The sequence below is a fragment of the Lactuca saligna genome, chromosome 7 (assembly GCF_052625555.1).
Source record: "Lactuca saligna cultivar CGN05327 chromosome 7, ASM5262555v1, whole genome shotgun sequence".
Taxonomy (NCBI): Eukaryota; Viridiplantae; Streptophyta; class Magnoliopsida; order Asterales; family Asteraceae; genus Lactuca; species Lactuca saligna.
This window is the reverse complement of record NC_136423.1, coordinates 92,262,125-92,282,318: the sequence shown is the minus strand read 5'-3', so window position 1 is coordinate 92,282,318 and position 20,194 is coordinate 92,262,125. Positions and strand designations below refer to the sequence as shown.

General features: G+C 40.5%; 1 protein-coding gene across 2 annotated transcripts; it reads right to left on the bottom strand.

The window, feature by feature from the left end:
- Window positions 1-618: 618 nt before the first annotated feature.
- LOC145004571 (cyclin-T1-3-like) lies at window positions 619-5,411 on the bottom strand. 2 transcript variants are annotated; one of them, XM_078963509.1, is made up of 7 exons: window positions 5,211-5,410; window positions 3,487-4,093; window positions 3,293-3,374; window positions 2,981-3,115; window positions 2,713-2,888; window positions 1,023-1,168; window positions 619-958 (listed from the first exon to the last, which is right to left on the bottom strand). In XM_078963509.1, exons 2-7 carry the CDS (start codon window positions 4,086-4,088, stop codon window positions 927-929), a joined length of 1,173 nt encoding a protein of 390 aa, XP_078819635.1. In that variant the 5' UTR covers window positions 4,089-4,093; window positions 5,211-5,410; the 3' UTR covers window positions 619-926. The 2 variants fall into 2 exon arrangements, with proteins under 2 accessions (XP_078819635.1, XP_078819636.1); XM_078963510.1 differs by lacking the exons at window positions 619-958; window positions 1,023-1,168 and adding an exon at window positions 1,871-2,476 and having other exon boundaries at window positions 5,211-5,411.
- Between the last annotated feature and the right edge of the window lie 14,783 nt (window positions 5,412-20,194).

The window sequence follows — 20,194 nt, the reverse complement described above, 5'->3', positions numbered from 1 at the left end:
CTTCAGTAGATACAAAAAAGTTCGGTGAAATGAGAAAAAGATGTTCATTTTAATGTCTATTATAACATCTACTTATATTGTTTTTTTTTTCTATTATAACATTGAACTTCCGTTTTAACATTTGTTTATATCATTTTACTCATATTTGTTTTTCAATTAAAGCATTGCACTTTCATATTAATGTCAACTATAGCATTTTACTTTTATCTTAATGATAATTGTAACACTTTTATGTCAACTGTAACATTTTCATTTAATGTGAATTACATCATTTTACTTTTATCTTTAGCATTCAACTTACAATTCAATGTTGATTTTAACATTTTAGTTTCATTTATTTTCCAATTATAACATTCAACTTTCATGTTCTTGGTTTTCATCAAACTGGTATAGTAGAACTATTTCACAGATCAATAATATCCTATCGCCTATGTTCACATGAACCTATCACCTAGTATGTTTATAAGAATGTAAATCTTTATATTTATATGTTGAAGATTTGAGACATGACATGATGACGTGTCAATGCTCTAGTTAAGTACTCAATACAGCCCAAAAGTAAGAGTGTACACACCATGGGAAGGTAAATCATAGTGTGTCCATGTGAAGACCCCAAAGTAAACGCACACCGAATGAGATATTGGATATAAAGTTTCCACAAAGTGTTTTTCATGGATTCAAATATTTTGATGATCCAAATATAAAGATTAATTTTAAGGCTCTTTCCTATGCAACTAAACCACATATTGGACACCTACTATAATAGAAGTCAAAGAACAAACACGGGTCAGGTCAATGCTTTGACTACACAGCCTTATGAACCGACTGATGATCTGGACCTAAAATGACAGAAGGCCATTTACAGAAGCACACGTGTATAAGGCACCCAAACAAAGCCATAAAATGTCACCATCTTTCTTTCAGCTCTAAAACAGCTCCATCAACTGCTGGACAACATCTACAAGAGGAAAATAATGTGAATACTTATTTATGCATAAATAATAATGAAATGACATACATACCCTTGAGTACAGATGGTGGTGTGTAGAACTCCTGCCAGACATTTTGATACGTAGTAAGATCCATATTTAAAGATCTTGCAGCAAGGTATGCAGCTCCAGCAGCAATCTGGTGGGGTTTGAATTGAAGCCAAAGTGAGCTACGCAGCCTTCAAAAAAAAAAAAAAAAAAAAGTAGTCGGATTTAGGAGATGACATCAAATCAATTCAATAAGACATTAAAAAACAACCATCTGATGATTAAACACACCATTTTGTAGCAATAGAAGGAATGATGAAGATCTGGCACAAATATGAGCTTCAAGTTTTAGTTTAGCAGTAATTAGTAATTTACCATAGAGAAGAGTATGTAGTTAGTTATGTGATGTGATGTGATGGCAGGTGTGAAATCAAATGCAATTTTCTCTTACCAACAAAGAAAGGCATAGCATGTGCATCTGGTGTACATTTTCCAAGTATCTTCAGAATTGCTGATGGAATGAGCATAAAATAGACATCTACAACACAAAATCTAGTACAATGCCCACTTTGATGATGAAGCTTAGCTTATAGAGCTTAACTGGCAACTAAATTCGATTTGGCAAGAATTGGATATCAAATCCTGCGCTTGGTTAAAAATGAGTAGGAAGATTCCATCTTAAAACCCATGGATTTTATTTCATTTTTCAGCATTTGAATCTTCCTTGTTAAAAATATAACTGATTACCCTCTTAACCCTATATTTTTATAAGTTAATGTCTCTCATAAAATAGAATCCTATTCCAGAACCAAACACCTCATATTATCAGGTATTCTCTTTGCTAATATGCAAGTCTTACGCTGGCTAATCTAAAGCAGCATGCACTCTATGACTATGCAAACAAACAGCAAAATTTTCTTGTAATTTTTAGCTTTACACTACAAAAAATAAAAAATAATAAATTGAGCATTCCTGTCTAAATAGGGTTGCCTTTTGAGTTTTGAGATCTCAGAAATTATGTTAACCTTCACTCTAGAAGAAAACATGACATGTGGAAAAAAAAAAAGGATAAAAATGGTATAGTGTTGGTGGTCACATCTGCCTCTATATATATGTTTGAGTCTACCCTCTCCTGAAGGGCACTTTTGGAAATAAAATCAACAACTCATAACCAACATCCAATGCACAAAAATTACTCGCAACCCTCTGTGTTTGTTACATGGAACAGGAAGCTTTCTAGAGCTATTGCTTATGAGAAGGGCATTCACGTCTTTTTCGCAAACGAGAGATCAAGAGCAAGTGTATGGTGGGGCAAAAAATTGTAACTTTTAGCGAGATTAAGTTATGAAAAAATTTGATTGAAAACTGCATTGCATGCATCCAAACACTATCTGTCTTTCAACTTCAGATGAGATGAGATGAGATGAGAAATAAAACTCTATCAATCCACCAGCTAACAAAATCATACACTCTGTGCATGCTACACTCTTCTATTGCCCCTGCAATTATATGCCAATCCAAAAAAATCAATAAACAATGCAGACAACAAGACAACTACTACTCAATTACATGCAATGCAACATTACTCCATCAACTGCACACCACCAACTACCAAGCAATATCAATGGAACATTCTGAACAAGTAATTAGGTGAGAGTGAGATAACATCAACCAACTTTCTAATTCATCTATTTTATTAACTCCATAAAAGGGAAGAAATGTATAGCAGGCTTACCCTTCACTGACCAAGCTCAATGCCAGGTTTACCAAAAGTGACTGTGCAAGCCCTAATTTGTCAAGAATGGATGTCAAATGTGTGTATGGATGCTGCACATTCAGCTCAAAGTTTAGAGTTGTCAAAACCATTTGCTCAGCTTCAAGCACTCGTTCTCGGTATTCATCAAACCAATCCTGTTGAATAGTTAGTTTTACATTAGATAAAAAAACAATCATACAAAATACTATTAAAAGTCTGAATGCCAATAGAAAGTTTAAGATGTCACCATAGGGAGCAAATAGCATAGCACATTGAAATCCTGCTTGTGGAAAATTTCAGAGGACACTCTCAATACATCATTCAGAGGGCAAGGTGTCTCCTCCGACTTTGCAGCAAGAAAAAGAGCAGCAGTAGCAATCAGCTGCAGGATAATTGTATAAAGAATATATAATCAAATTCTTTCAGATAAACTTGTGGTTTAAAAATAGAATAAAATGATAATGGAAAAAAGGCCTACATGCAATAAGTATTAACATCTAAGATACAAAAACTGTCATGGGATTAATTAGTTCTTAACCAAAGAGAAATGATAACTTACAAATCTGTCATGGGATGCATGAGATCTCCGGACAAAAAACCGGTGGCATAGAACCATAGCAGTTCCAATAGTAGTTTGTGGGCTGTAGTGAAATTGAAAGAAAGTTGATGTCAAACAACAGAATAGACAAAAGTTTATATATATTATTGGCTAATTGTATACAAGTAAAGTATAAACTAAAATGTTTTGCTTACAGCTCAAGGCGAAGTCCAAGGTTCTGAAGAAAAGCACAGTAAGAGTAGCGCAAGTGAGTTTCCTGTAAAGCATCAATACCATCTTTTCTGGAAGGAGAAAACCTCTCAATCTGATCCCTTGACATAAATTCTACATCTTCATCTTCAAATCTTGTTCGATCACGTTTGTAGCTAGTGGATGTGGAAACTTTAGCATTTCCATCAGGAAGAGGGAATGTGATCTTGGAGCTTGAAGGGGAATATTCATATTTGAAAGATGGATTATGATTATTGTTGTTGTTGTTGTTGTTGTTGTTGTTGTTATGATTATAAGATGTACCATAACCTTCCCAATTGGTGGAAGAAAACTTCCTCCTTTTAAGAGAAGGTAAAACTTGGGGATCAATGTGATTATAAATGTTGTATTGATGTCTGGATTCATTTGAGAAGTCATGGGAATTGTTATAGCTTCTTCTATGGTTGTTGTTATTGTTGTAACGCCTGTTGGTAGTGAAGTCTGTGGAGGTGGAGGAATATACGTGAGGGTAATTTCGTCCAAAGGAAAATCTAAAATCACCGGGGAATTGAGTATTATCTGCATGATGAGGCCGAGCAAGGGACATTGTTCCTGTATAAATTACCAAAAGAATTCGTATGAAGAGAAATAAAAAAAATTAAAAAAAATCTAGAAGGTTTTCATACTCTTTTGAAAGAGATAGTATACAAAGGACAATACTATTGAAAACTAAATAATGGAATTCAATTGCATTCCTTGTAAGTATGTTTGGTTTGTAGATATATCTGTGGAATTGTAGTTGATGGAATGTCAAATTCCTTGAAGTGAAATATTAAAGAATCCGACATAATTCAATTCCTTGACAATATTAAATCAAAGATGATATGCCATGTGGTCAAAAGGAATCTTGAATTCCATTCCATCAGGTTCCACCAAATTTTGACAAATGAAACATGCCCTAAAGGAAGAGAACAGTCTTTTCATGTTTCTAAGGATGTAAAACATATTGGTGTTGTTACTCCACAAAATTATCTTGAAGCTTGTTGCAACACAATATATCAAATAAGAAACTTCCAAGATACAATCTCAAGCAAAGATGACCATTGGAGATGTTTGAGGTATATATGTGGATAGTTGTTGATATTAGATCTGATAAATCCTCAGGCGAATTATTGGGGTTTATAATTATCTTTAAGAGCCTACAATCAACCACAACCATAGCGACCAATATCATCAGAATTTCATGTATCTAACGACTCTTGAAAGCTTCTTTAAGAAAACCAGACAAATAGATCAGCAAGAAAAGAAAGTAAAGATCTTGAGCAAAGAAAGAAAAGGTATTCCTTAATGCTCGTCTCTGAGAAAAAAAAAATCAGTCGGTTTATTTCTCTTGATCCACTTCTATACAACACCATGAGCAGCAACTCCTTACGCAATTTAACATAATTTCGATTTCACATAATACAGTACATACTGAATTTTAGGTATGCTCGCAGATGAGCCCAGATTCTATTGATCTCATGGAAAGAACGTAAAAAGACCTAACAATCTGAAGTCAATAGGTTAAAGAGCAAGAAAAATCTCGCCACGCCTAAACTTGCCTAAAGCAAACAGGACTATCATCACCAAAATTCTGAAAGCAAAAACTAAATCAAAAATATCAACAACCAGCTTTGCTTTAAATCATCCCAGACACACCTATGTATTACAGAAGTGCAAAAAATCATACCGATGACTATTCTGTCACGAGAAAAACTCGATCCAACGATTAATAACTACTCGATCTTCTTCGTTGATGGAGGATCGGAGAAAGTTCTGAGATTGGGGGAGTTAGGGGGAAAATTCGTGTCCTACAAAGAAACCGTTTGTCAAAGGAACCATTGAAGAGGATCGTAAAAGAGATCTCTAATATCCGGAAAAGGGAAGGTTTTTTAATTTTAATTTACTTTTCTTTTGTTCAAAAGTCACGCTAATGTATAATTTTATAAGGGGTGTTTGGATAAATATGATATAAGAAAATGATTTGATAGAATAATATTTTTTTTGAAATTTACACATTTAGTTTTTATTTTTATTTTATTTTTAAATAAACTCTTATACTTTATTTTTTGTGACAATTGTAACATCCGGAATTTCAGGTATTATATTTATTCGTTGAATTTCAAGTTTTGAGGAAAAACTCGACGAGTTGATGCGTAGACTCGCCGAGTAGTGACGTGAATCATTATCCGGGTGGATGGCTGGACTCGGCGAGTCCACGCTGTTTAATGAAACCCTAATTCCTCAGGTTTGGGGCCTATTTAAAGGGTCTTATGGTCGTCATTTGCGGCTACCAGACCCCAGAGAGAAACCCTAAGTGAGCTAGAGCGTTTGTGAGAGGAAGGGAGTCATTTCTTGATCATTTGTTAGTGTTTTTGCAAATAGAAGAGGACCAAGTCAAGAGGAGGCTAAAGAGGGTGCTAATCCAGTGATTCCAGGGCTCAGAGACTTCATTTTGAGGTATTCATTCGACCCTTCTTCAGTTTATGGTGTAATTCTTAGAGTTTTAGCCCCTTTAGAGGATGGTTAGATGGAGTAGTTGGTCCCTTATCGTGTTGGTGCTGTAGATCTGGACCCAAAGAGGTCCAGAGACCCTTTTCCCTTGAGCTTTATGGGTGTTAATGGGAGTTATGAGCTTAGGATGTCATTTTAGAGGTCATATCTTCAAATAAGGCCTTTGAGCCTTTGCATGTGCACCAAGATGTTAGCTTTATGTGATTATAATGCTTTGGGAAGTTGGATCTATGGTTCAGAGGAGCGGATGTGATCTCAGAAGGTCAGTTCAGCTCGAGCATGGCATGAACTCCCCGAGTCAGGAGTCGGACTCAGCGAGTTGGGTCGGGACATTTCACAGATTTGTGATCAATGATGATTTACAGAGTTGAGGTTGACTCAGTGAGTCGAATGAGGAATAGGAGAGTGAAGAACACGTGGGAACTCACCGAGTCACAACTGTGCACTCGACGAGTTTGGTCAAGGTTGACCGTTGACTTCGTTGACTTTTAGGGTTAGTCAATGTTTGGACCTTAGAGTCCTCGGAAGGGTATGATAGTCTTTTACCCTTCCTAGAGGATGTATATATATATATATATATATATATATATATATATATATATATATATATAGAGAGAGAGAGATTAGCCTAGCCCTGAGGGTAGGGCTGGCAATTCTCGACACGACATGCGACACGACACGAAATAAATGGGTTTGGGTTGAGTTTTTCAACCCGCCAACCTGCTAACCCGTCAACCCACCAACCTGTTTATTAAATGGGTCATATATGGGTTTCTCAAAAAATAAACGGGTTGACCCGCCAACCCGTTTATATTCTTAATAAAAAATTTATTTTATTTTTAAATGTATTTATGTATCAAGTATGAATATTTAAAAAGTATTATATAATATATACCATTGATTCATAGACGATTTGACTGTTTTGACATTTTGAGTCGCGGTGAATGGTCTAAGGTCGTAAGTCGTAACCTATAAGGCTAAGTCTGTAACATGTTTCTATGAATGTTTATAATTTTCATTTGGATGTTTAAGACTTAAATGTCTACAATTCGGACCCACGAACCCAAATTTGACCCACAAACCAGCCAACCTATGAACCCGTATAAATAAATGGGTTGGCGGGTCATATATGGGTTTATGTTCCAAACCCGCCAACACGTGACCCGCCAACCCGTGACCTGTATATTTAAATGGGTCGTGTTTGGGTTGGCATATTTTGACCCGCCAACCCGTCAACCCGTGACACGCCAACCCGAACACGACACGATTGCCAGGCCTACCTGAGGGTGTATTAATTAGAGTATTTATTTCATGTGATTAGGCAGGGGCTAGACCAGAGTTTATCAAGTCAGAGATTTACTGAGATATCCGAGGTGAGTCTTCTCACTATACTTTACCTTGAGTATGTAATCAAAGTTATGTGATACAATGTTTGTATGCTATATATGTGTTATGTGTTGCACTGTATTATTCTATGTGATTTATACTGTGTATGTTTACAGAGTTTGGGTGCACGGACCCACAAAGTTATACCCTCTAGTGGCTAATATATGTTATATATGGTATTTTGGGGAACTCACTAAGCTTCGTGCTTACAGTATTTTGTGTTATGTGTTTCAGGTACAAGTGAGGATCGTGGGAAGGCGTCGACTTGATCAGTACACACACGGGATTTTTATGTTATGGAATCTTGGGATTGATATATGTTATGAATTGAGTTTTAAACAATGATGTTTTTATGAATAATGAATGAATTATGTTTTTATAAAATGCGAAAAATTGTTTTGAAATTTACGGTGTTACAAGTTGGTATCAGAGCCTTGGTTTGAGGGATTCGAGTACACATTTGGGCGTATTTGAACTCAAACTGAGGATTTGAGAAATATTTTCAAAAGAGAACCAAGTTTTCTAAAAAGAGTAAAAGATTTTTGGAAAACACAGAGCAGAGTTGTGTGTACGATCAGTCAGCGCCCGAATGGTGATTTCCCAAAATACCCTTATGTTATATGTTTATGAGATTGATATGATGTATTCTCATGCTAGAGTGGATTAGGTATTCCTATTAGGACTAGAGTGGCCTAATTTGTGATGCCTTAGCCTAAGGGAAGGTGAGCTGCTATGAGATGCTTGAGAGTGAGTAGGTAGCAGTGAGGATTTTATGAGAGATCTGTTAGAGAGTGGTTATGCATAATAGAGTACTTGGGACTTGGGATCCTAGGAGGAGGACTTGGGGTGTATACTGATACAGTGTGGACGGTAGTATTGGGCCCGTACTACTGAAAACACCGGGGCGGTGTATAGTTCAAGTAAGAATCTTCAGGATGCTAGGGAACAAGGAGGGATGAGTTATCGAGTGCGAGTATGCTCGAGTGAGTTCTAATATATCGTATGTTGTATTTCAGAGGTAGATCATGGTGAGGACACGTCATACGCCAGAGAGCAGCGGGACTAATGATGAGGAGATCCGTCGGATCATCCATGAGGTGGTGGCTGCGGACATCAGGGCAGAGATACCAGAGATGTTCGGGTCTATTAAGACCACGTTGATCGAGACTTTTGACGAGCGTTATGCCGCTCTTTCTGAGGCTGCTGTTGCAGCGGCCACCGCAGCCATCGCTGCTGCTAGGCCGCAGGGGGGTGACTCGTTGTTGTTCAGGGAGTTCAGCAACATGAAGCCACCAGAGTTTGATGGGACGTAGGATCCGATTGCAGCGATGAGATGGGTATCTGACATTGAGGGGTGTTTCTATACATGCTCGTGCCCGGAGCACTTGAGGGTTCGGTTTGCGCTAAAGCAGCTTCGCCTAGGGGCGAAGGACTGGTGGAAGTTCACGACAGCACACTATTCTCCAGCAGAGCTTGCTGTGGTGGCATGGGAGAGGTTCACCACCATGTTTCGTGATGAGTACATTCCCTCGGTGGAACGGGATCTGTTGGCACAGGAGTTTTTAACCCTCAAGTAGGGTACGGAGTTTGTTACGGTTATTACCAGGATGTTTCATGAGAGGGCGATGTTCTGCCCTAAACACGTGTCTACTGAGCAGGCACATATGAGCCGTTATCTGAGTAATTTGAGGAGAGATATTTGGGAGTTCGTGGCGAACTCCTCGTACCATTCATTTGCCGAGCTTCAGGCAAATGCCCGAAAGAGGGAGATCGAGCTAGAGACTCAAGTTAGGGAGGAGGCGGAGTCTCAGGGGAGGGATCGGCGACTAGCATAGTCCCAGCCGACAGCCAAACGGATCAAGCCCGCTGATTCCAGAGCAGGGAGCCAGAAGGGCCGCACTTGTGGAAAGTGCGGCAAGGGTCATGATGGAGTTTGTAGAGATGGATCTTGCTACAAGTGTGGCAAGGAGGGGAATATGGCCAAGGACTGCCCCAAGGGGTTTGCAGTGTGTTTTCACTGCAACCAGACCGGATGCCGGAAGGTTGAGTGTCCGCTACTGCGAGGGTCAGCACAGGGAGCTTCTTAGGGGTCTGCCCCTGCTGCTATTAGAGATTCTATTAGTCGGCCGGTGAAGACTGAGACGCTGAAGGCTCGGGGGAGAGCCTTCCAGTTGACTGCGGAAGAGATCCGCGTAGCGCCCGATGTCGTGGCTGGTATGTATTCTTTCATGTATTTATTTTAATGTTTGAGATTTTGTGCTTATTTTATGATATGCGTAGGTACTTTTCTTGTGAGTTCTGTACCTGCTTTGGTGTTATTTGACTCAGGTGCGAGTTGATCTTTTATATAGTTGGCTTTTAGTCAGCGTATCAGTATTAGTTGAGAGGCGTTGAGTCAACCTCTGAGAGTCTCCATCGCTGACGAGAGAGCAATGTATGCCACGGAGGTGATTCGAGGATGTGTACTCGAGATTTTCGGTGTTGAGTTTCCTATTGATTTGGTCTCGATTGCGATGGGGGACGTCTGTGTCATCGTAGGCATGGATTGGTTGAGCAGATTTGGAGCAGTTATCGATTGCAAGCGGCAGCTGGTGACTATACGAGACCCAAGTGGGGGAGTTCTTACAGTGTACGGCGAGGGTACCCGTCCCGATTCAGCGTTTTGTTCGGCCGCTAGAGCGAAGCAGAGTCTACAGTAGGGCTGTAGTGATTTTGTAGCGTATGTGATGGATACGAGAGTTGGTGCAGAGAGACTGAGTACGGTTGAAGAGGTTCTGATAGTGTGTGAATTCCCGGATGTCTTTCCCAAGGAGTTACCGGGTGTACCTCCCGAGAGGCAGGTTGAGTTTTGCATTGATTTGATTCCAGGGGCAGCACCTATTGCCAAGGCGCCCTATCGCCTTGCACCTCCAGAGATGCAGGAGTTATCCTCGCAGCTTCAGGAGCTGCTGGGGAAGGGGTTTATACGGCCGAGCAGCTCGCCGTGGGGAGCACCGATCCTTTTTGTGAAGAAAAAGGATGGTTCGCACCGAATGTGCATAGATTATAGAGAGCTGAATAAGTTAACGGTCAAGAACCGTTATCCTTTGCCGAGGATCGACGATTTGTTCGATCAGCTGCAGGGAGCATCTTGGTTTTCCAAGATTGATCTGAGATCTGGATATCATCAGATGAGGGTGCGCGAGGAGGATATCCAGAAGACTGCATTCAGGACTCGTTATGGGCATTACGAGTTCGTGGTGATGCCATTCGGGCTCACCAATGCGCCTGCAGCGTTCATGGATCTCATGAACAGGGTATGCAGACCGATGCTGGATCGATCTGTGATTGTGTTCATTGACGACATTTTAGTATATTCGAGATCAAGGGAGCAGCATGAGGAGCATTTGCGAGAAATCCTCAGTATATTGAGATCGGAGAGGCTTTACACCAAGTTTTCCAAGTGCGGTTTTTGGTTACGAGAGGTGCAGTTCCTTGGTCACCTCGTTAACCAAAAGGGGATTTTGGTTGATCCAGCCAAGATCGAGGCGGTGATGAGTTGGGAGGCGCCAAAATCTCCTTCTGAGATGAGGAGTTTTCTAGGGTTGGTTGGCTATTATCGGAGGTTCATCAGGGATTTCTCCAAGATTGTTGTTCCTCTCACCAGGTTGACCCGGAAGGGTGTGGTGTTCAGTTGGGGCCCAGAGCAGCATGCCTCATTTGAGACTTTTCGCCAAAGATTGTGCGAAGCCCCGGTGTAGGCTCTTCCAGAGGGGATGGAGGACTTCGTGGTGTATTGTGATGCATCAATATCTGGGTTGGGCGCGGTGTTGATGAAGAGGGGGCATGTGATCGCGTACGCATCAAGGCAACTGAAGCCCCATGAGGCAAGGTATCCCACCCACGATCTAGAGTTGGGGGCTGTGGTGTTCGCCCTCAAGATTTGGCGCCATTATCTGTATGGGGTTCGGTGTACGATATACACGGACCACAAGAGTTTGAAGTATTTGATGGATCAGCCAAACCTGAACATGCATCAGAGGAGATGGTTGGATGTATTTGATGGATCAGCCAAACCTGAACATGCATCAGAGGAGATGGTTGGATGTAGTAAAGGATTATGATTGTGAGATCCTGTACCACCTGGGCAAGGCTAACATGGTAGCCAACGCCTTGAGTCGTAGGGCAGAGAGCGCCCTGATTCGGGATATTTGTATGAGATTGACGGTGATGAGTATGGTGTTGGACACCATCAGAGGGGCTCAGGCTGAGGCAGTGAGACCGGAGAACCGTAAGAGAGAGCAAGTTGTCGGACAAGTGTCGGAGTTCGTGACCGATAGCAGAGGTCTTATGACCTTCCAGGGTCGGATTTGGGTGCCGTTCGTTGGAGGAACGCATACCATCTTGATGGAGGAGGCGCATAGAACGAGATTCTTGATCCATCCCGGGGCCACTAAGATGTTTCTAGATCTTAAAAGGGAGTATTGGTGGCCCTGTATGAAGAGTGATGTAGCGTGGTTTGTTGAGAGGTGCCTAACCTGTCGTAGGGTTAAGGCTGAACATCAGAGACCGCATGGTAAGTTGCAGCCACTGGAAGTCCCAGAGTGGAAATGGGAGCAGATATCCATGGATTTTATCACCAAATTGCCGAGAACGGCGAGGGTGTCGATGCAATTTGTTTGATAGTAGATCGTTTGACAAAGAGCGCTCACTTTCTCGCCATTAGTGAGAGTTCTTCTACGGAGAAGTTAGCAGAGATATATGTAAGAGAGGTGGTGTCGCGGCATGGGGTGCCGATCTCGATTGTGTCAGATCGAGATGTGTGTTTCACTTCCAGATTTTGGAAGAAATTCCATGAGGGCTGCATTTTAGTACCGCATACCACCCACAAACTGACGGTCAGAGCGAGCGAACGATTCAGACGCTCGAGGACATGCTCCAAGCATGTGTGTTGGATTTTGGCGGAAGTTGGGACACGTATTTTCCCTTAGCGAAGTTTTCCCACAACAACAACCATCATTCGAGCATTGGTATGCCGCCCTTTGAGCTGTTGTATGGGAGGAGGTGTCGGTCTCCCAATTGTTGGGGAGAGGTAGGGCAACGAGTGATGGGTAGCACAGAGATTGTGCTTCAGACGACAAAGCAAATTCAGCAGGTCAGGTAGAGATTGTTAACCGCTCAGAGTTGCCAGAAGAGTTATGTGGATAGGCGACGATCCGAGCTTGAGTTCCAGGTCGGTGATTATGTTCACCTAAAGGTATCTCCTTGGAAAGGAGTAATTCAATTCAGGAAGAGGGGCAAGCTAAGACCCCGGTATATTAGGCCGTTCAGAGTGACCGCGAGGGTGGGCAGGGTAGCGTATCACTTGGAGCTACCTGCGGAGTTGGAGCGGATTCATAATACTTTCCACGTGTCTCAGTTGAGGAAGTGTATAGCCGACGAGTCGGCAGTAGTGCCATTAGAGGACATTCAGGTGGATGCGAGCCTGAACTACGTGGAGAGACCAGTTGCGATTGTGGATCGGAAGATCATGGTCTTGAGGAACAAGGAGGTGCCTCTGGTACAGGTTCAGTGGCAACATCGGAGAGGATCCGAGTTGACTTGGGAGCCAGAGCGGGAGATGCGTGAGTAGCATCCGGAGCTATTTCAGGGATGAGACTTCGAGGGCGAAGTCTGATTCAAGTGGGGGAGAATTGTAACATCCATAATTTCAAGTATTATAATTTTTCGTTGAATTTCAAGTTTTGAGGAAGAACTCGGCGAGTTGATACGTAGACTCGCCGAGTAGTGACGTGAATCATTATCCAGGTGGATGGCTGGACTCGGCGAGTCCACACTGTTTAATGGAACCCTAATTCCTCGGGTTTGGGGCCTATTTAAAGGGCCTTATGGCCGTCATTTGCGGCTACCAGACCCCAAAGAGAAACCCTAAGTGAGCTAGAGCGTTTGTGAGAGGAAGGGAGTCATTTCTTGATCATTTGTTAGTGTTTTTGCAAATAGAAGAGGACCAAGTCAAGAGGAGGCTGAAGAGGGTGCTAATCCATTGATTCCAGGGCTCAGAGACTTCATTTTGAGGTAGTCATTCGACCTTTCTTCAGTTTATGGTGTAATTCTTAGAGTTAGGGCTTTTTAGCCCCTATAGAGGATGGTTAGATGGAGTAATTGGTGCCTTCTCGTGTTGGTGTTGTAGATATGGACCCCAAGAGGTCCAGAGACCCTTTTCCCTTGAGCTTTATGGGTGTTAATGGGAGTTATGAGCTTAGGAAGTCATTTTAGAGGTCATATCTTCAAATAAGGTTTTGAGCCTTTGCATGTGTACCAAGATGTTAGCTTTACGTGATTATAATGCTTTGGGAAGCTGGATCTACAGTTCAGAGGAGCGGATATGATCTCAGGAGGTCAGTTCAGCTCGAGCATGGCATGAACTCGCCGAGTCAGGAGCCAGACTCGGCGAGTTGGTTCGGGACATTTCACAGATTGTGATCAATGATGATTTGCAGAGTTGAGGTTGACTTAGTGAGTCGAATGAGGACTAGGAGAGTGAAGAACACGTGGGGACTCGCCGAGTCACAGTTGTGCACTCGGCGAGTTTGGTCAAGGTTGACCGTTGACTTCGCTGACTTTTAGGGTTAGTCAATGTATGGACCTTAGAGTCATCGGAAGGGTAGAATAGTCTTTTACCCTTCCTAAAGGATGTATATATATATATATATATATATATATATAGAGAGAGAGAGAGAGATAGAGAGAGATTAGCCTAGCCCTAAGGGTGTATTAATTAGAGTATTTATTTCATGTGATTAGGCAGGGGCTAGACTAGAATTTACCGAGTCAGAGATTTACTGAGATATCCGAGGTGAGTCTTATCACTATACTTTACCTTGAGTAGGTAATCAGAGTTATGTGATACAGTGTTTGTATGCTATATATGTGTTATGTGTTGCACTGTATTATTCTATGTGATTTATACTGTGCATGTTTACAGAGTTAGAACATGAAGGTTCACAGAGATAGAACCTAAGGGTTCATAGAGATAGAACCTAAGGGTTCACAGAGTTTGGGTTCACGGACCCACAGAGTTATAGCCTCTAGTGGCTAATATATGTTATATATGGTATTTTGGGGAACTCACTAAGCTTCGTGCTTACAGTATTTTGTGTTATGTGTTTCAGGTACAAGTGAGGATGGCGGGAAGGCGTCGACTTGATCAGTACACACACAGGATTTTTATGTTATGGAATCTTGGGATTGATATATGTTATGAATTGAGTTTTAAACAATGATGTTTTTATGAATAATGAATGAATTATGTTTTTATAAAATGCGAAAAATTATTTTGAAATTTATAGTGTTACAACAATGCAATCATTGTGACCAGTTATATCTGGTATATCGGTCATATACGAATTTTCTTTTAGGGAAAATGACTTGATAGGGTAAGATACTTTTTGAATTGTACACATTTGGTCCTTATTCTTTTTTTTGTAAAATAAACCCTTATACTTTATTAATATGTACACATTAGGTCCTTTTCACTGGATTCTACAGGTTTTGCTGATGTGGAAGCACAAGTGGTACTAAATAGCAATTAATTAGCTTAGTCACCGGAGATGGGTGATCCTCCAGCAACAAGGAAAGGGCGGCAACCCTTCTTTTTCTCGTCTTTCTTCCTTCCGGTCGAACATCAATAGCCAAACACCCTTTACATATTGTGTTTCTCCGATCTGTCTCTCTTTGCCTCCATCTTCGAGATATGTTGCCTGAAAAAGAAGAAAGAATCGACGAGGGGGCTACCAGAGCAGCTCCTCGCCGCCAACTACCGTCTTTACTTCCTCTTGCCTCCCTTTTCAACCTTGTTGTTTTTTCCATCATTCCTCCTTGCTACCAGTTATGTGTAGGAACACACAAAGGAGTCACCGGAGATCTGGGTTCTCCCTCTTTTTCATGGTGAATAAAAGTTGGAAAAATCTCGTTGTGGATATGTGGATGCCACATGGGTATTTCATTTCAACAAAATAAAAGAAAAGGAAAATGACTTGATAGGGTAAGATACTTTTTGAAATGTACATATTTAGTCCTTATTTTTTTTTTTTGTAAAATGAACTCTTCCACGTCAGCAAAACCTGTAGAATCCGGTGAAAATGACCTAATGTGTACATATTAATAAAGTATAAGGGTTTATTTTACAAAAAAAAATAAGGGCTAAATGTGTACATTTCAAAAAGTATCTTACCCTATCAAGTTGTTATCCCTAGATTATAGGTTATTAGTTTATTTGCAGTGGGAATAAACAATAAACAAGGGGGAGATTGTAACACCCATAATCAGAAAGACCAAGAAAGGAAAGGAAAAACCCTAGGTCAAAGGGGTCAACTCGTTGAGTCCAGGGTGGAACTCGACGAGTCCGAGCGGGATCCGGGTCGAAGAGTAAGTGACCGACTCGACGAGTCGGATAGTGGACTTGGCGAGTCCGGTATGGATTGGGAAACCCTAAGTTCGGGACTTTGTGCCCTATTTAAACATCTCATTCTCTTCCCTAGGGTTCATATACAGTCTCTCTCACCCAGGATACCGAACCCTAGCCACCATATCCATTTTGAGCAAGATCTAGCCTTGGTGAAGTGATTTGAAGCTTGGAAGAGAAGGAGGTTCATAGTGGTGCAAGAGGAAGCCTTGGATACATAGTTGGTGTGACTTTTCAGATCCTTTGAGGTAATAAGCTGACCTATTTGCATTTAGATCTATCTTATGGTTGAGATTTGGGCATTTTGAGTATGGAGGAGGTTTATTTCGAGTTTGGAGTAAATCTGAGGTTGCTACCTTAGATCTAGGCTATTAAGGATCCAGAAAGCCATAAAGTTTATGCCAATAAGTTATTGGTGAAGCCCCATGGTCACAAACTCTAGCCCTAGAGTGTTTTAAGCCCATATCTCTTTGGTTTCACATAAAGTTTGCAACTTTACGTGAGGAATAGACTTGGGAAGAGTGGATCTATGAGTTGGAGCCCCTACATGGCTCGAAAAGCCACTATATGGATTAAGAACTGAAGCGACTCGGCGAGTCACATGGGTGGAATCGACGAGTTGGATGAATATGGGCATGGACTCGACGAGTTGGAAGAACAACTCGGCGAGTCTGTTGAAGATTGTCTTGGACTCGGCGAATCAGGTCGCAAAACACTAACCCCTTCTGGTTAAGGCTCAGATCAGTGAGTCGAATGGTGACCCAATGAGCTGGATAGGATGGGACTCAGAGATCGTTGAACTCGACGAGTCTTGGGGTGACTCAGTGAGTTGGGTCGCATTATGAGAGTTCTAAGTATATGTACTCGATGAGTCAAAGGACTGACTCAGCGAGTAGAGTCAGCCAGAAAGATTGACTTAGTTTGGCTTCTAGAGTTCAGTTGGAGCTAAGTGATATATGTATTGATATTGGTAGCTCGGGGAGCTAATGGAGCAGCGGTTCAGAGAATAGTCGGTCAGCAGCAAGAGGGTTATCAGCAAGTTTAGCAGTGCATGTGAGTTTCCCTTTGTGTGAATGGGTCTACGGCCACAATGTCGGCCCATGTAGTTATTGTTGGGTTTTGAGCATTCTAACACTCCTATGGTGTACATGCAACCCTATAAAACCTTGGATCTATGTTTTCTCTATTAAACATGCAAATAAGAACTTTCCAAGGCTTTAATCCTAACTAGCATATTATGAAGTTCTTATACTACAAAGTACTAGTTAGATGACATACCTTTTGATGTAGCTTGATGTCTTCAAGCTTTAAGAGCTTAGCCCCAATAGTGTGGAAGCCTCAAGTGGAATCACAAATCACCAAAACACCTTGGAAGACTTTAGAGAATATGAATACTTGGTTCTCTCTAGTGAAATCGGCTTTTCCCTTCTTAGTGTACCACCCTAGTCCAATTTCACCAACCAATGACATCTTTATATAGTATGGAGACTAGGGTTAAACCCATGACCTTTCATTTCATATGATCCATGGGTTAAACACTCCATGGACTATCCATGAAAGCTTATCCCAACCTAAATGAACTTGGCCCATTCCATATATATAAGAGTCGATATTTAATTAGTTCGTTTTGATCACTTAATTAATTCTAAATTAATTCTTGATCAATACTAATTAAATAATATGATTCCATATTAATATATTAGAACTTATAATATATTAATATTAATCATAAATATACTATTCTCAAAAGACTATCCATCTAAATTGTATCGGTGAAGTGCAACCCAAATGGACCATGCCGAGTCGGGTCAAGTACATACCAAATATAGTTATGGACTTAGACATTAATCCAACAGTCTCCCACTTGGATAAGTCTAAAACTATTATTGAGTATGACTTCAAAACCTAACTGGCAATCGTAGCTCTTAAAGCCGCTGTCCAGGCCCGGTTTAAGGGAGGGCAAGAGGTGCAGCCGCACAGGGCCCCGAAAAAAATAGGGCCCGAGTTTTAATTAAATTATATATTTAATAATCAAATATATATGAAACTATTCGAATTTTTCCATAAAATGTGTATAGCTCAACTGGCAAAAGCGCCTCTCCTTTTCAACCAAGCGATAGTCTGTTCGATTCATATGCACGACATTTTGATTTTTTAAATTCAAATTACAGTTTTGACCCTTACTTGATGCTATATATTTCATAATCAACCCTTACTTCTTAGCAAATCAGTTTTTAAAAGTTACATAATTAACCCTTGAACTTCTTATAAAATTCCATATGTTCCTTTTTAATTAATTTGTTTACTTTTAAGTTTTCCGTAACGACAATTCACCGTATTAAGTTTGTTTACGTTATATATTAAAAATTATATTTAGGGCCTCAATTTTCTTTTTAGCACAGGGCCCTTAAAATCTCCGAGCAGGCCCTGCCGCTGTCGAACTCTGTTCTTGTCAACGAACTTGTCCATTAGATAAGGGATCATATATTCCTCCATTCTAGATATCATATGGACTGAGACATGGATTATAGTCATTCTCTCTGTCCATTTGTTGTTTCCCGATTTCCGATTCATGAGGACTGACTAATTGAACAAATCAAATCAGTCCTGGTTTGGCCAAGCACTCACATGTGTCATCATTAAATCATCGAGGGACCCACTAATATCGCTTTTATCCCGAAGGTAAAAGGAATGGATAAACTTCGACTCATATGGCTTGTTCTGCTACTTGTTGAATCATACACAAAGGCACGTTTTATAACACCGAGTTACCGAATGCGTTTTCGTGCAATCAATGTACAACCAACTCATAGTAACAACTCATATCTCTAGGTTTGAAGAATATAAGATATTATCGTCTCATGATCACTCGTGATAAAATCCATGAAGTGATTCCAATGAGCGCGGGTTGAATCCATTACTCAGAACTTATGAGTACTCATGAGTGTTGTAGCCCTTTGTCCAACATGGTTTGGCATGCGGAATTAAAGCTTGCACAATTGAACATGGTGATTTGGGTGTTTAAGAGATATATTGAATGTATATGGTGTTACACAAAAAGGATCTAGATCTAGATTACATAATTAACACACACTTACACACTCACTTCTACATCTCTCAAGCACACCTCTACAAGTGGTATGAACCCACTATTTATAGAGGTGTTTACATGTCTCTCTCTCACTCTAACTAACAAATGGGTCTAAAGGCTAAAGCACCACATGCAAGTGGGTTTTACAAAAGTCAAACATTTACAAAGTCATGAATGAATAACTTTGCACCCCAACATTCTCCCCCTCAAAGTTAGGAATGAATGACCCACTTCAAATCTTCCAAAATCAAGCACTACGCGGTTTGAGCCTCAGAGGTGACACATGTCGAAACAAACTTCAATCTTCAATTCTTCCATGATTCTTCAATTTGGGCTCTAAGATGTGAGACCATACAATCCGAGCAGCAACAAATGATCAAGAGTATTCCAAACTCCAAATAATCACCCAAAGTTGCGCATAATAACACACCCCAAAAATCTTCAATAATTCCAAACCCATTTCGAACACATCACTTCCGAACATCCAATTGCATCATCTCGTAGCTTCAAAACTCCAAGATCACTTCGGTCTTCAAATCCGCGTAATATGAAAAATTCAAGTTCGAATTTCCATATAAAACTTCTCCCCCTTTTTTATAATCGAAATTTGATTATAAAACACCAAAGGAAAAAGAACGTGCTTTATTTGGATTTTTTCATGTTAAAACTCCCCCTAACATGTGGCATAAACTTTGTGCTTCAATCCGGAAAACCCAAAAAAATAATCAATTTTTATTGCCGTTCACGGATCGCCTTTGACAAAATTTCTCAAAAATAGGTAGAAATTGTCAATTTCAAAATTCTGCAGTGACCCATTGCATCAAAAACAACCAAATATGCGAAACACACTCCCATTTGCAAAATTGGGTAAAATGTGTAAATTCGCACAAATTGCATGGACCAGATTTGAAAATATTCCAATTTCACAAAGTTTTTACCCCAAATGCGAAACTGGGTAAAATTTTTCATCTTGCGAAGACTGTAGGGATGCGAAATGAAAATTCTGCACTTTTGTCTTTTTATTACCCAATTTTGCAAAGTTGGACCACTTATATTATTTCTTGAAAAGATCAGGGACCAAATGCGAAACTCTTAGCCTTCTTCCCCAATTCGCATTTATACAGTAAAAACTTCGCATTTTCATTCGCACTTCTTTCTTTGCATGTTGTATCCATCCGTCTTTTTAGTTCATTCGCATTTTAGTTGTTTGAGAAACGCAAATGCAAACCCAGATGCGAAA